We start from the raw sequence: 17,897 nt of genomic DNA on the forward strand, positions 1-17,897 counted from the left end.
GACAGGCCTGCAGACAGTAAGTACACAAGGATATAAGTGTGGGAAATGGTCTTACTTTCCATATGTGTGTGGGAAAATCAGACTTTCTGTAATTTTTTTGTTATTGGAGGGTATTTTATTGTCATACTTTACTCTACTTCCTTTAGTTTGCGGTTCATTAAACATGTCATCTTTGTTGTTGGCCAGCCTGTGAATGGTCACCTTTTTGTGGATGGATGTTTTCAGCAGCTGTTTGGGCCACAAGCCAATCAAAGTAGGTAGTTCCCAGTCAAGCAGCTTAAAACTATCCTATGTTCAATATTACTAGTAATTTTTTAGAATTTTTGTTTTAATTCTACTTAATATTCTGAAAGATATCTGAGAAATTTGAATATTTTAATATTTAAAAATATAAATTCATTTAACAAAAATGCTCACTCCTGCCCTGGATCAGGTGTGACCATGATTAGAATACAAACAGAGTACATTTGAGATGTAATTTTGAATGAACACAATACATACCCTCAGCGTGCAGCACTGTTACCCAGTGGCTGATTTTTGCAGCTAGATTCCTCCTCCTCCTCAGCAGTTCTGTCTGCTGGAACTGAGCTGCAATCTGTTCCAGCTTCCTCTTCCTCAGCACTGCTTTGTGTTCCTTTTTCATCTTGCTCTTCACTTTCTTCCTTCTTGTGCAACTCCATTCGCTTCTCACAATCAACTTCCCCACGCCTCCCCTGCTCCTCCACCTCCTCCTCCTCTGCCCCACTGCATTCTACTTCCTCTAGTGTTTCACGTTCACCATTCTCATAGTCCATGACACTTTTGTCTTCCTCTTCACCTTCCCCCTCCTGCATACAAATTACTGCCTTCTGTTCTTCATCTTTCTTATCCCTATGCTCTTCTGCGACTTCTTGTTTCTCATTTACCAGCTCCTCTTCTTCTTCTGTGTCCATCATTATTGTGCAGCCTCAGGACAAATGAGTGACAGATTTTGCCTTCGTGACGCACCACCGTACGGAAGTGCAAGTGACTAAACTCATCACTTGCAGACCCTGAGATCGAATCAAAATACTCGTAATTTTCCTTGTACTTGAACGGCGGACCCTGCTCAGATCTCTCCAATGAGCTGTTGATGATGGCCCTCCCCATTAAGGCCTCCCATTCTAGAAGTAGCCTCTGTCTGTGTAACTGCATCCTCTTCTCATGACCTACGTTATGATACAGGCACACTGACATCTGCAACAAGAAACTGACTTTCACTAAAGAGTGCCATAGACTCTATGTTCACCTAACAGTTTCCAATGGAAAGTTTGTATCTTTGTTATGGATACACAAGAATTATCCAAGTTGTGAAATAATATAAGGATGAATAACGAGACAATTAAGGAAGTGAAGTCTGTAGGAAATAAAGGAGTGTGTCCACTAGTTGGAAGAAAGCACAAGTCACACCCATGTATAAGAAATGCAGCAGAAGTTATACACAAAACAACTGTCCAATATAATTGAAATCCCTCTGTCCTAAAATCTTAGAACATATTATGATCTCAAACATAATCAGGTATCTTGGACAGAATGTCCTCCACTATGGCAATCAGCATGGAAGCTGAAAAAAGATTGGTCCTGGGAAACCCAGCTTGTTCTTTTCTCAGGTGATACACTGTTATTTACGGATCATGGCAGTAAGGAAGACTGAATATTTCTTGACTTCTACATCAAATGGTACATTCCACTGTATCAGCTATTAGGGTTTCTTCCCATTCCATTCATGTGTGGAGCACAACGAGAATGATTATTTGAATGCCTTTGTGCATGCAGTATTTATTCCAGTCTTATCCTCCTGATCTTATGTGAGCAATATGTAGGGGATTGTAATCTTTTCCTAGAATCATCATTTAAAGACAATGCTTGAAACTTTGTTAACAGACTTTCTAGGTATAGTTTACATCTATCTTCAGAGTCCTCCAGTTTAGTTCCTTCAGTATCTCATCGACACTCTCCCATAGATCGAATAAACCTATGACTATTTGTGCTGCCGTTCTCTGTACACATTCAGTATCTCCTGTTAGTTCTATTTGGTCTGGGTCTCACGCAGTATTCTACAACTGGTCAAACAAGTGATTAGTAGGCAATCTCCTTTGTAGACTGATTGCGATTTCCCAGTATTCTACCAGTAAACTGAAGTTTCCACATGCTTTAGCCATGACTGAGCCTATGTGATTGTTCTATGACACATTCCTGGAAAGTGTTAGACCCACGTATTTGTACAAGTTGGCTGATTCAAAGAGTGACTCATTGATATTATAGTCATTAGATACTACATATTTTTCATTTGGTGAAGTGCACGATTTTACATTTCTGAACATTTAAAGTAAGTTGCCAATCTTTACACCACTTTGAAATCTTATTGAGATCTGGCTAAATATTTGTGCACCTTCTTTCAGGTAGTACTTCATTATAGATAACTGCAACATCTGCAAAAAGTCTGAGGTTACTATTGATATTGTCTGCAAGATCATTATTTTACAACACAAACAGCAAGAGTCCCAAAACACTTCCATGGGGCACATCTGAGTTTACTTCTATATCTGATGATGACACTCCATTCAAAATAACATGCTGCATCCTCCCTACGAAAAAGTCCTCAATTCAGTCACAAATTTCACTTAATATCCCACATTACTTTACTTTTGACAGTAGGTGTAGGTGTGATACTGAGTCAAATGCTTTTTGGGAATCAAGAAATGAAGCATCTACCTGACTACTTCCAAAGCTTTCAGTGCATCATGTGAGGACAGTGCAAGCTTCCGAAAAGCATTTGACTCAGTACCACATCTATGCTCATTATTTAAAGTACAATGATGTGTCAAGCAAAAATTTGTGGTTGAACTGAGGATTTATTGGTAGCAGGGACACAGCATGTATCTCAGATGGAGAATCATCAACATTTGTAGAAGTAACTTCAGGTGTGCCCCCACTGAAGTGTGTTCAGACTCTTGCTGTTCATGCTATATGTCAATGAGCTTGGAGATAACATAAATAATAACCTCAAACTCTTTTCAGATGATCCAATTATATGTTATTAATTACTGTCTGAAAAAGGTTGTAGAAATATTCAGTCAGATCTGATACAATTTCCATTCACAAAATAATATATGTTGATATCCTCTGGCTGCAATGTCAAGTGAATCATAATTAGCATTGATCAGCTCATGCAAATTCTTGGGTGTTTGGGTAAAAGAAGAACAAAAAAAAAATCAACTTGTACAGTGTCAGCTATGAACATCTTTACATCTCTTATAAATATAAGTTGCCCACATAATTCAGCACAACAGTCTCCCTGCACTTACAGAAAGGAACACATTTAAACAATAAACCTTATAATTTAACACTGGATTCTGAAATTTATCTATATATTGTTTAAAGAGCAGGAAAAAATTATCTTTTATTTGGACAATATAATATTTGTACATTCAAATAAATTTCATCTGTAGATATCTATTATTCATAAAATGTTCAAAATTGTAAATACATTGCCAGAAGCTGATTTGTGATGTAAACAAAAATGACTGTAGTGAGTTATCCACCAAAGACACTTTCACATTAAAACTGCATCAATATATTCTGCCTAGTGAAATACATTTTAGGTAAGTATGCCAGTCTGACATGAATCAAATTACATAGTGACCAATGAGATACACACATGTGTATTAACATTTGCTTAGAACATGAAACAATTTTGTTTGAAAATACCAACCACTTTGTTCGTCCTACAAGCATACAGATGCAAAAGTCCAAGACTTCAGCAGTGCGTAAGACCTGACTTGTTTCCAGCAAAATATTTGCTAATGCTGCAATGAATGTGAATGAGGTATTTCTAGCAAAAAAGGGCACCGTGTACTTGAACTACCATGTACAAGTGCATTAGTCATAGTGGGTTATTAGCTGTCAGTTGTATAGATTGTTCTGGCATTGGCAATTCTCTGTGTCACCTACAAAATTGAGTTCTTATGGATTGACATGTCTCAAAACTGACCAACTTATTTCTATAAAAAATGGCAGTCTTAAGAGTTTTGATCCCCCCGCCCCCGCGCTCTTTGTATAAGCTTCTGCTGGCATTCATTGTCTTGAGAAGAAGTACCTGAGATTATGTAAGCTGAAGGAAAAGTAAATGAGTGTCACTATCTCTGTGGTTAGATTTGGCATTTCTGGTGGGAACACAGCACCTGGTAGATAGATTTTCCAGCTGTAGACATCATCTGTCAGAATAGTCATTTTCTGTAAGCTGTCTATTAAATTATCATACATTTAATAATAATGGTTTACTATTTGAATATTTATTCTCCATAGTCACCACCCCATTGTTGTCCTATACCTCACTAGTGTATTGCTCAAAGGAATTTCGGATAGCAATTCAAGAATTCCTTTCACTTGTCCAAATGACTGATTTTCCTTTCAGCATGAATCCCTATCATCCAGTCTCCTACAATATCCACACTTGGGAAGTGACAACCCATTATTATCCATGCTACAGGAAACTGCATAAATATGTATGCTTTGATACAGAACATCAAGAGCACTAGGACAAAGAAAGTATGGGTGAATACCAAGGAGGGTTCAGGAAAAGACATTCAACTGCTGAACAAATCATCAGTCTTAAATGTATCTTCTCTAACCAAAACACAGAAATAAGAAATTAGAAGTGACTTTCTTAAATTTCAAAATGGCATATGATTCAATTGACCAAACATTCTCAAAATCCTGAAAGAAGGATGGGGACTTGTCCAAAAACCTGGTAAACTGGGAATTCTGTAAATCTCACACCTCTGTTTAATCAAATGAAATTGTGAGGTTCCAGGGACATTTCCAAATCTCAGATATCTATGATGTATAAATGCATATTGAAGATGCAGATGAAAATTTGCACCAAGGTTTGGATTCAGACTCTGGTCACCTGCCCACTAGGCGGATGTGCCAACTACTACTCCACGTTGGCACAGTGGCTTTGCACAACTGCCAGGGTGGTGTAGTTAGTCCATCTGCCTAGATGAGCAGGAAACCTGAGTTTGAGTCGTGACCTTGGGACAAATTTTCCTTTGTTATTTCAGTCTGCAAAACTCTAAAGAAAACTGACAGTTCCAGGAATATTAAACTTCCCCCCAACATGATAAAATTAAAGGAAGATATGAAGGATTTATATATTCTTTTTATAGACACCAAACTGCAGCACTTCCAATCTAAGTACAAAGCCTGTAGAAAAACATACAGGGACGCACTTAAGACATTAAAGGCACAGATGTATGCTGAAGAGGTGAGGCAATCTAGTAACGTTAGCAAAACAGTGTTGACTATAGTAAATAAGGAAATTGGAGGAAGCGACAATGCAGTGTGCAATAACATAATAAGTGACAATGAAAAATTACTGAATGAGCCAAAGGAAGTACGTGAGAGATTAATAGACCACTTTAGAAAGATGAGTAGGGAGAATGAGATTGACCCATCACAGGTGATAAATCCCAATAATGTCAGTAACTCATTCTTCCCGAGGTGTGTTACAGAATTGGAAATCCTGAAAACCATTTCCATCTTAAAAGCAAATACATCCAGTGGCTGGGATGACATCTCATTGAAATTCCTGAAGGAATACAATAATGAAATAATAAAGTAAAGCCACTACAACATTTAATAAACAGCTCTTTCAGTCAGGGATCATTCCCTGACCTGTTAAAAGTCACTGGAATAAGACTAGTGCACAAAAAAGGAATAACTACAGATATACAAAATTATAAGCCTATTTCATTTACATCAGTACTTAGTAAGCAGTTGGAAAGGCCACTTCTTGATCAACATGAATCATTTTTCTGTAAGTACAATCTATTAAAAAACTTTCATCATGGTTTCAGGAAGCCCAATCTACAATAACAGCTGTAGCTACATTTTTACAAGTGGTACTGAATAAACTTGATGATGGAAACAAAGTTATTTGCACCTTTTTAATTCCACAAAATTCAAACCTAGTAAATTATGCTGGTGATTCCTCCTACATACATTGGGGCCCTACAAAACATGTAGCAGTGCAAAAGAATGCAGAGAACATTAACCTCATCACAGAATATCTCACCAAAAACAAATTGACACTAAATAAGGACAAGACAATTCTGATGGAGTTTCTGCTAAATTATAAATCAAGACAAGTGGATACAGAACTAGAGCTATCAGTTGGAACAATTGATAAACATAAATTCCTGGGTATTACAGTAGACAAACATCTTACATGGAAGGAGAACATCAATTACAAGTGTAAAAAAATCTCCTGTAACACCTACTGCTACAACACCTTTCTAGCATAATAGTGCAACCTGTTTTAAGACAAATCTATTTGGGACTTATACACTCCCACCTGCATGCAATATGGTATTGAGATTTGGAGTGTGGCACCAAAAGTATATATGCATAGAGCTTTTACAGGCCAGAAATGAGCAATTAGGATAATAGCTAGTATTAGTAAGCATGAGTCCTGAAAAGAATACCTCATTAAGTATAACATACTAACAGTGTATACATTGTATATTCTCAGAACTACACAGTTTGTAAAAGAAAATATGGAGCATAGTGTAATCACTAGTGAGATCCATAATTATAATTCAAGAAAAAGAGAAGAGTGCCACATAAAATTTAGTAGTAAAAGAGCAACAGATATAGTCCATTTTCTGCTGGAAGACATTTTTTATATCAGATTGCCAAATAATAAAAAAGTGTTCAAAGGTACCATATTTAAGACAAAATTGAAGGAACTGTGAATTGATAAATTTTTGTACTCCATCAAGGATTTTTAATGTTATTGTGTATAATTTATCATTACTTCTAAACATTTTTAATGTTCTTCTGTTTGTAAACTGGATATGTCCACGACCATTAAGTTATTACGGTGTGGACCAATAAACCATTCATTCATTCATATAGATCCTTTCTGTTTAGTTTTGTGGCTTTAGGTATCATTTTCGTATTTATTTTTCAACTATGAAGTATTTCTCTACCCTTGTTAGGTGCTCATTTGAGCGACTTTCATCTCTGCTGCTGGCTCATTGTCATTTGTCGAAAAATAAATGTCGGTAGAAAGAAGCAACTGTATCTTGTCTTCTCCTTGTAGTGCTGGAATAGAGTGGATACAAAAGAGAGCTGCTCACATCTTTGTGTCATAATTTATAATTAAAATTTATGAGTGGTACAAAGATTTGGTAAGGATCACATTATTTTATTCATATACTTAATCACCTTATATTTTTGTTGAAGAAAAAAAGAGGCAATCTGGTGAAAAGCTGCCACTGGATTTCTTCGCCAGTCTCAGCAACAGCAACGTTAAGAAAAAAGGAATACCGTACGACTTCACGGGAAAACTGAATTCCCTGGAATAGTCATGGAATTCTGGAAGACTGTTTTGAGAGAGACTAGGGGGAATTGAATCGTTCGGTGATGGGAAAAAAATGTTCTCCGTCATTATGTTGCAAGTCTGAGATTGTGATTTCTACATATACATACTCATCTGCATCGATACTCTGCAAATCACACTTGAGCTCCTGGCAGAGGGTTCATTGAACCACCTTCACGACAATTTTCTATCATTACACTCTCGAAAAGGGCGCGGAAAAAACGAATGCCTATTATTTTATTATGGATACCGTTTCTCCCTATGTAGGTCGGTTCAACAACATATTTTCGCATTCGGAGGAGAATGAAGATAGAAATTTCCTGAGAAGATTCCGCCGCAACGAAAAATGCGTTTGTTTTAGTGGAGTCCATACCAAATCACGTATCACGCCCGTTACACGCTCTACTATAATTCGCGATAATACAAAACGTGCTGTTCTTCTTGGGACTTTCTCGATGTACTCCATTAATCCTGTCTGGTAAGGATCCCACTAAGCAGCAGTACTCCAAAAGTGTGCGGACACGCGTAGTGTAGACAGACTCTTTAGTAGATCTATCGCATTTTTTAAGTGTGATTACATCGCTAAGGAAAGGTGAAGGGCGCTGAATTTTTGTAATGACTGTTGTTCGATCTCGGCTGCTTCCGACTTGCTTGCTGGCCTCGGGAATATTTATTATCGTCCGTGGGTTCTAAGGCCACAGGTCCGTTTTTCATTGCTTTAGAGGGAGTGAGTGTGATGTAGTGTAACGTGCGCGCCATTGTCACGTAGCCGTGAACTGGTCATTCGTTCAAATGCAAAGGTATTTCTTTAATTTTATAAAAAAATATAAATACTTACGGTATCCATATTCCAACACGCATGTTTTGTACATCAATAGTGGACATGCAGACCTGGATCAATTGTTACTAGTTTCAAGGCAAAGCAGAACTTTTCTGACTTTGTCACAGTATTACGCTTGAAGTCAACATTGTCGATAATGCGTGGAGCGTCCGGTTTGAACCAATGTGTTGTTGCTACCAACGTCTATTTTTTTTTATATTACTTTGCAGTGATAACTGTTCGAAAAGTGTTCCTGCGAGAACTTCTCACATCTTCGAATCTTGCATAATGACATTGCATGGGGCGGAATGGTGAAGGACGACGGTAACGAAGGGATTTGTAAGTGCGGAAAGACTTTACAGTCGAAGACCTCGGCTCAAGGAGGGGATAAAAATTTGCCTGGCGTCACAAAAATGTAACTTTAAAAAATTTAAAGACTGCATCGTTTATACATGTTGAGTAAGGATCTGAAGGGTACTCTGTAGGCACAAAAGCAAGAAGTGCGTTTTTTTTAACAGCATTAAAAAAATTGGTTTATGGAAAAATGGAGTTATCCCCTTCTTTCACTGAGTTCTTCAGCTATATATAAAACGGTAAATCCTGGCTGAACATGAAATAATCACTAATAAATGACGTGGCAACTCAAAAAATTTCTGTTAAATCTAGCAAAATATAACTTTCTCTCACACACAACAGAAACCGGCGCAGGGAACTATGGATTTCAACCTGGAAATCTCAGTGGAATATTTTGGTGAAAAATGTCGCCACCACAGGGAACAAAACAAAGGCTGTTAGCCAATAGGTTCTCATCACCACCACCTAAAGAGGTGGTGGTGTTCTCATTCACACCGCCTCCAAAGCGAAATTTTTGAGATTTCAGATGCATTTGAAACATGAATTTGTTCGCTTGACACATTTGCAGAACAAATCAATCAACTGAAGACGTAAGCAATAAAAGCGGGACTCCAGATTTCCTTCGAGAAAACGGAATGTATTAAATCATGCGAGATCCCGGTTTACTACGGGTAGAAGGAGAGGAAATCAAACGGATGGAAGTATTTGAATACCTATAAGGGTTGTTGTTTTACAACATCTCCAATAATAAGGCCCAGAAAAACGTGTGTTTGCAGAAATCAGTATCAATTAATGTCAATGATACCGGTATGACACTACTACATATTTTCATTTATTTATTTGTTTCATTTTTATTGCCAATGAACAATACAATTACACATGTATAAAGACTGCGTAATCAATGCCGGGATATAAATACATACAAAAAAGGCAATTTAAATTATGATAAAATCATGAATAAGTACATTTAGAATTTATGGCCATAGAATTCCTCCAGAATATAAAAATAATTTTGAATTAATAAATTTGGCAGGGTCCTTAAATTTCTTCAGCTCCAATCCCTTAATGGAGTGCGGTAGTTTGTTGAACAGCTTAACTGATGTGATCTTAAATCTGTTTTGATTTTTAGTATAAAAACAGTATTCTTTGTTGTATCTTTACATTGCCTTGTACATCGAAACTAAATTTCTCCCTCTCTCTTTATTTAATTTTTTATAGCGCAAAGCTGATGGGAAGAATGTAACGTCAAATCATCTCCAAAGTATGTAACTGAAGGAGAGCAAACTGCAGTAGTCGACTTACTTATTTTCAGAGCGCATTGGATGTCCCATCATTCATCAGTCAGTCTGTAATAACTCGTCAAAATACTGACGAATGTCAAAAGATAAAACAGGCAGAAGGAAAAAGACGGTAATAAGAGGAAGACAGCTATAAGAGGAACAATAAAACTGTAAAACCAGAGAATGAGAAAAAATGGGGCCTTATGGAGGATTTTGAAATTAAATAACGATCGTAATAAAAGACAGGACGTAGTATGAAATACAAAAAAGGTGGCTGTTGAACAATATTAAAATGATTAGCGAAACAGTAAAAATATGTACGAGTGCAGCTTACCACGGAGAGATGGATGGCTCATGAACTTGTAAATAATATGAATAAGAATTATAGGTTGCATGCATGAAATGGATAGATAATGTTAATAACAAAGTGCAGTAAAATGACTATTGACATATAATAAGAATCAGTTACTTGTACTGCAGTAAATTTAAATTGCAGAGTGCATTTTAATGCTTCAACTCGCTTTGACTATTTATTTTACATTCTGTATGACAATTCCCACTTCACAGAATCTCTCTCTCTTTTAGTATATTTAAAGTATGGCGTTTGGTCTGACTATATAATATTTTTAAGTTACTTGGAAAATGTGTGATCATGTAGTTCTGTTCACGTAAACAAGGGCTTACCCTGACATGGAATATGTCAGATTGAGTGCTCTCGTAATTCGATTTCAGAACTCCTACCTGTCTATCTTGCATACCGCCGCGGGCAGTTGTCGCAGTGAAGTCAGTAGCCGTCGGCAGCAAAAATTTGGGAATTATGACGGTCTCCCTACCTCTATACATGTCTCCAGACATATTAATTGTGAGAAACGGAGGAGCTATATACTCGTTTTATTAAAATAGAACCGATCTAATCAGAAACCTTACCGAGGTACAAAAACCTATTATAAATAGCCCCATCTGTATCTTTGTCGGTACATATCAGTGTGATTGAATGACTGTTGTGGGAGCGGAGCCCTAACTTCCTTAAAAAGATTTTCTGATGGGGTGTTGACGAAATCTGAATATTAGCCATTGCTGTAAGCAATATACTGGGTAGTACGATATCCGAATGCCGTAATTTTATGTGTCATAGGATAGTTGCAAGTGCAATCAATTGCAAGATCTTAGTTATTATTTTCTATATGTGTGTCAGATTCAAATGTTGAGTTCGTAATATGAATCTCAAACGCAAATGAGGATTGGTGCTGTCTATGTTATATCGCATACTGAGTTTAACTGTATGATGAAACCCAGTTATCTCTCCAACAAAATTACTTCGTTCTTCCCTGATATCCTGACATGTAGGAGGAACATCATTGACATATCAGCGCCGAAGTACAATCTTGTTAGTTTCGAGATTTTAAACATGGCTGCAACAGCAACTGTTGAAATTCTTCACCATAAAGGATCACAGCCAAAAACAGTTGCAGGATAAATATTTATTAAAATTCTTGATCAAGGTTTCGGTACATATAAATATACCTTCATCAGAAGTAAGAAATCTAAAATTATATCATGCAATGGAGATTAACAATTGTGCCAAAGACGTCGTCAATAATTAAGACATCTTCTCCATTTGTACAACATGACTATTGGCACAGGGTCATTACAATGGTTCTAATCTGTTCGCTTTGACCCTGTGCCCATAGTCATGTTGTACAAATGTAGAAGATGTCTTAATTATTGACGACGCCTTTGGCACAATTGTTTTATTAATCTCCATTGCATGATGTAATTTTAGATTTCTTACGTCTGATGAAGGTATATTGATATGTACCGAAACCTTGGTCAAGAATTTTAATAAATTTTTATCCTGCAACTGTTTTTGGCTGTCATCCTTTATGGTGAATCTTGTTAGTGTGATGAGGAATGTTAGTTGTTCGATCATACTGAAATGTGATCATAGATCTATTTACAGCACAGTAATCAAGTGGCGAACCCACTGCTAATCCCTCTTTTTAAATACATGCATCAATTCTAAATTTTAAGTAGTTTTATTTCAAAGTGTCATCTTAAAGAGCCAATACTTCGTTAATTTCATCAAGCGGTCTGTCGCTAAGTCCATAAGTTGTAAGAGATGTTGTCTAGTACATGGTTTAAGTAAATGTTTGTATACATATTTTGGATGTCTAATGACACAACTCATAGTCCACAAGTGATAGATAATTATTTTTAACTTTTCAAATAAATGATCTCTGTTGTATATATTGTAGTGTTCGTAGTGCTGATAGTGTTTGTTCACATGGTCAGCTAATTTATTTTCATTGAAGTAGCCCTGAACTGTAGGTCTCATGAGAATTTTATTTTTAAAGCTAAACACTGGCTCTATGTTTCAGAGTAAAAGGCTTCACTGGAATGGTGTTCTTTATTCTCTAAGCATATTACTGAAAACATAAGTCTTATTGAGAAAATTTTGTAAAACAGCCAAATATTTAGAAGTGAAATCTTTCTTGCACCGAAATTTCAGCAAAGAATTGTTCATCATGTAACTACTTGTTCATCATTTTGAACGTAGTTAGGTTCATTAATTACAACAGCTTTAATTTTATCTGCCTGAATGGCAGGTTCCAATCCTGCCTCTGGCATGGATGTGTGTGATGTCCTTAGGTTGGTTAGCTTTAAGTAGTTCTAAGTTCTAGGGGACTGATGACCTCAGATGTTAAGTCCCATAGTGCTCAGAGCCATTTGAACCATTTAATGGGACGACATGGGCTAAGTATGACTGGGTTCGCGAAGTAGCTACAAAATGACAGATTGCGAAATACATCCGATTGGACCAGCCTTCTCAAGTGGACTCTGTTATTAGACGTCCTGTCATAAATTTGACGGATAAGGATTTGGACGAAGCTACGTTATCCGTCTTAAGTAAAGGGCAAAATTTTGCCCCTACGCCAAAGACTTAGCCGATAACATCTTTCATCAGTGCCTTTGAAGAAAATGTCCGACCACTATCAGAGGACTCTGCTGAAGAAATCAGACGAGGAACCTGTCGAGCAATTAAAAAACACCGTCCACAAAGAAGCAAAGTTTCCAAGGAAGAAAAATGTGCGGTTCGAAAGCTGCCTGAGGATACTGACACAGTCATCCTGCGTGCTGATAAAGGTAATGCTACCGTCCTTTTGCCTCAGAGAGTCTACAAGGAAAAGATACGTAGTCTGCTTAGTTCTGGTGCATACTGGAAAATTAACAAAGATCCTATAACAAGGTGACAATAAAGAATGCTGCCTTGCTGAACGCTTCATCACTATCAAAGAAGTTGGAAAGTGCGAGGTGCAGTACCACCGAGATTTTATGGCCTTCCTAAAGTTCACAAGATGGGTAAGGATGAGCGTCTAGAGGACTTGTCTATGAGACCTATAACGAGCACTGGTTCACCAATGTATTATTCTGCCAAGTTTTTAGCTTCCTTATTGAAACCACTGGTATGAAAATGTAGTCACCACAATCCTAATTCTATGGATTTTATTCAGAGACATAGCAATGTCTGCCTAAATAGTACGGATACGCTTGTTAGTTTTGACGCGGTATCATTGTACACCAAGGTACCTTTAAAGGACTCCTTATCTCTTATTGGACCACATTTTGATAAGAATATTACTGCCTTGTATGAACATGTGCTTTTATCATCTTATTTTCAGTTTAATGGTGAATTTTATGAATAGAGTGATGACGTTGCTATAGGATGCCCCCTCTCCCCTCTGGTAGCTAATTTACTCATGGAAGACTTCGAGGACAAGACACTGGACTCAGCAAGTCTTAAACCATCGGTCTTCTGTAGGTACGTGGACGACACATTTGAGATATGGCCACATGGAATGGATGATTTACAACGATTTCTTGGGCGTTTGAATTCTATCCATGCTAGTATCAAATTTAATATGGAAATAGAAAAAGACGGCTGCCTCTCGTTTTTGGATGTTCTCGTTCGCCGTAAAGTTGATGGCACATTAGGACATGTCGTGTATCGGAAACCAACTCAAACAAATCTATATGTATATGCCGGTAGCTGCCATCACCCTTCACAGACCATAGGTGTCCTTAAGACCTTAGTGCATAGGGCGCATTGTATATCCGATGAAGATAATTTGCAAGAAGACCTCACATACCTGAAGAGCATTTTTAAATAGAATAGATTTTCACCGCAACAAATTCGTAGAGCAGTCAATGCAAAACCTAGAATGCAGGTATGTGTTGGGGAATCATTAAATGATTTAAGTGGAGAATTCTATGTTCTTCTTCTTTTCATTTTTTGGTAAAAGTGATTACTGAGTATTTGCTATCTTTTCGGTAATGATGGTTTTGTTGTCAGTCCGATTGTGGGAAGCTAATATTTGTAATGGTGCTTCTGTTTCGATGAATTTATTATGTTTACATTTCATTAATGATAAAAACGTTTCAGGTGTTGCAATCAATATCAAGTAAAAGGATACGACGTTCCACCTGCAGAAATGTACGTAATCTAATTGATTATAATTTTTATTTCAACAAAACTGATCTATGGTGAACCACAGCACAACTAATCGCAGTTTACACTGCTACTACAGTATGATCCAAAAGAAAAGAGTAAACTCATGCTATCAATAGTTTCTTAGGGGTCATTGTCTTGAATATTAGTTACTACTTGGAAACAAATGGGACCCTGACAGGTGGAATTACGTAGGAATGCTATATTTCATTATTGGATTGAGTGGTCGATATGGCATTCAGTCATTAATTGTTCACGTTGAGATGTGATATTCGGACCGTAAGTATTGCTTCTGTGAAGGCAACCGTCAGATTGTGCCCTACTGTGTCTTAAACGCCAATGAGTATCAGTGATGATTATCACTTACACTCAGAACCAAAGCCTTGAGTGACTTTCCAGTTGTAATAACTAAAGAGCCTCATTGAAAGGTTTGCAGAAAAATGTATTCACAGTACAACTATCCCTCACGCTTAATTTGCCAGTTGAAATTCTACATCTTCCAAATCAAATTATTTATTAGCAGCTGTTATTCCCATTACTAAATACTGTATTTTCCCATATTAACGGAAATACTCATCTTTTAACAAGAAACACACTTTTCTACTTCACTCACTGAAGTAAAAATCGTAATCTGATAACCCTCTATTCTATTACATCGCAAATCTTAGGAGATTCTGTAGCTGAAGCCAGAAACCAAGACAGTTTTGAAGGCTTACCTCCAGCGTTATTGTCAAGTGTGATACTTTCGCCTGTCTTCAGTCCTTCCTAGTGCAAACACACTGCATCCTTGTAATGGACTGGCCTGCACAGAAACCTTACCTGAATCCTACAGAACACCTTTGGGATGTTTTGTAACGCCGACTTCGTGCCAGATCTCACCGACCGACATCGATACCTCTCCTCAGTGCAGCACTCCGTGAAGAATGGGCTTCCATTTCCCAAGAAACCTTCCAGCACCTGACTGAACGTATGCCTGTGAGAGTGGAAGCTGTCATCAAGGCTAAGGGTAGACCAACACCCTATTGAATTCCAGCATTATCGATGGCGGGCGCCACAAATTCGTAAGTTATTTTCAGCCAGGTATCCGGATACTTTTGATCGCACGTGTAGTCGTGTCATTCAGTTCAAGTGGGTTTCATAAATCTTACGTTTTTCCTGAGTGACTGAAGGCACATTCATGACTCGAAATGTGATGTTATCTGCATGTGTAGTTTTCATTCGTTTGACGCGATCAGGCATTCATTGTAGATAAGTTTCGAATTTTTACTTTATGTCTGAGTGACTTACATTGCTCTGTTTTTAGCTCTCCAAGAAGATTGCTATATTTTCTTCTTCTGTTTGTGACTTGTAGTGCTTCTTCTGCGACCAAAGTTTCGTTCTAGATGATGTATTCTCTTAAAAATACTCCTGTCTTAGTGTAGACACTGGCGACAAATTCGTATTGATCTTGAGATATATTAAGAAAGACAAAATAAAAATTGCATGCACCTGGTTATACGAGGGTATTCGGAAAGTAAGACCCGAGTGGTCGTGAAATGGTAACCAATTTGAATTTTTTTTCCATCAGTTAGCTACACATTCCACCTACTTCTCTACAGAGTCACCGCTTCGAATTAGAAATTTGTCGTAGCGTTCTACCAACTTTCCAACATCCTCGTGCTTTCCGGTAATTCTCTACGCTGTTCCACAGTTTGTTGTCTGTGCGAGAATGTGGTCTTAATAGCCAGTGGTTCACGTGAGCGGAGATGAAACTAAAGGGAAGCCAATTATCGGCTGTTTTGTGGTTCATCAAACAGTTCGCATTGCAAACGCTGCAGGAGTTTCCTCATTACCTTTTCAATGTGGCGCCGAGGACTGGCACATAGAAGGAAACGCCTAACAGTTACGTTATGTGGGCTGAATGACATAAGGCGAAACCTCTAAGGAGGCCCACATCCTTAGCGGCAGACAATATTTATGCAAGCATTTTTAAGTGCTCACCATGCGCTCAGAACTGAAAAGAACGACGAGACGCGATCGACAGGCATAGTAAGGACGCTGCCCAACACATCTGTGCAAAGCCTCATGGATTTTCACTGTGGTTTCGACTTCGCGGCGGTCAAATCACTTTTGGAATAGCCCTCGTCGTATTCTTATAACAAAGTAAGCTAAGGAAGTAACAGACACTTAGAAATAGTCTATTTAGAATACGTATGTATCTTTGTCATACATCGTGGATTCGTGCATGCGTCACCACATGTATATTGTTATAGCTATGTTATTACTTCTACAGCCGTGCTGTTCTAGGCGCTGCAGTCCGGAACCGCGGGACTGCTACGGTCGCAGGTTCGAATCCTGCCTCGGGCATGGATGTGTGTGATGTCCTTAGGTTAGTTAGTTTAAGTAGTTCTAAGTTCTAGGGGACTGCTGACCTAAGATGTTAAGTCCCATAGCGCTCAGAGCCATTTGAACCATTACTTCTAAAATCAAAGATATTACGTTACATATCTGAAAATAGAATCTGTTTATAGCATCCCCTCCACCCTGGTCCATCTGAAGCGGAATAAGTAGTTGCACAGATCGACTAATATTTCCTCCGTCAGCTGTCTGTTGACTGATATGAATAAAAACGAGTTGTATCTAAGTTGTTTGTGAATAATCGTTGTAGATTCTAATATGCCAAGATGTATCTTGCCTTTTTCTGGTGGGCCAGATATAAGCTGTGAGTCAAGATTAGAATCTAGTTTTCACACTGAGATATTTCTAGATTACTCGTTAGACAGTACTGGGGCACTCTTCGCGCCATGGCGATGTTGCTGCCGGTCAGACACGAGAAACGTTACCAGTTTCAGAGGGATGTTAATTGATGTAAAGAAGTGTTAGGATTTGAAACTGAAAATACAGACTTTTCAATTTCTGGATTTATGCTAGGATGTGATTAAACACGCGGAGAACCTTGATTTTCCGAAAACGGATGGAGATACTTTTTCGTTGTATGCATTCCAGACTGATGTGGCCCAAGATTTTAGGGTTGATTGGACAACAGTATGTAAAAAAGTGAACGATGTGATGGCTCAGATAGTTATAAAAGCTTACAACTGGATTCATTTCCCGTTTCCCCATATGATGGAAATTAATGCGGCTAAGTTAGAATGGCGAAAAACATTTCTACTGTCAACTTTTATACGGGATTTGGATTGTGCCCAAACAGAAAGCAGAAGACGAGCATTACATGGCGATAAATTCATAGGTAGCAAGGACTAAGTCCGTATTATTGTGCAGTTCACCGTACGCTGGTGATAAATTTACTGGCGTAAGCGCAGAATGGTATGGAAGCGTCCTTGACGCTGGAATATGGAGACATAGCCCAATTAGAAATATAATTTCAGTACACAACGGGCATGCTTCCTTTTTGATAATTTAGTGTATGGTAACCTCTCCATGGTTAGACACTCCATTGAAGCCAGTAAGAAACGCTGATTAGCGACGATTAAATTTGACACATACCAGAAAAGAGCGGTAGTAATGTGCGCAGCACTGCACAGCAACTGT

General features: G+C 37.9%; 1 protein-coding gene across 1 annotated transcript; it reads right to left on the minus strand.

Moving 5' to 3' along the window:
* Nucleotides 1–503: 503 nt before the first annotated feature.
* LOC124613299 (cilia- and flagella-associated protein 251-like) lies at nucleotides 504–935 on the minus strand. The gene has a single exon (XM_047141995.1). The coding sequence runs from the start codon at nucleotides 933–935 to the stop codon at nucleotides 504–506; it is 432 nt and encodes a 143-aa protein (XP_046997951.1).
* Nucleotides 936–17,897: the final 16,962 nt, after the last annotated feature.

This window comes from Schistocerca americana, chromosome 4 (genome assembly GCF_021461395.2).
Source record: "Schistocerca americana isolate TAMUIC-IGC-003095 chromosome 4, iqSchAmer2.1, whole genome shotgun sequence".
Taxonomy (NCBI): domain Eukaryota; kingdom Metazoa; phylum Arthropoda; class Insecta; order Orthoptera; family Acrididae; genus Schistocerca; species Schistocerca americana.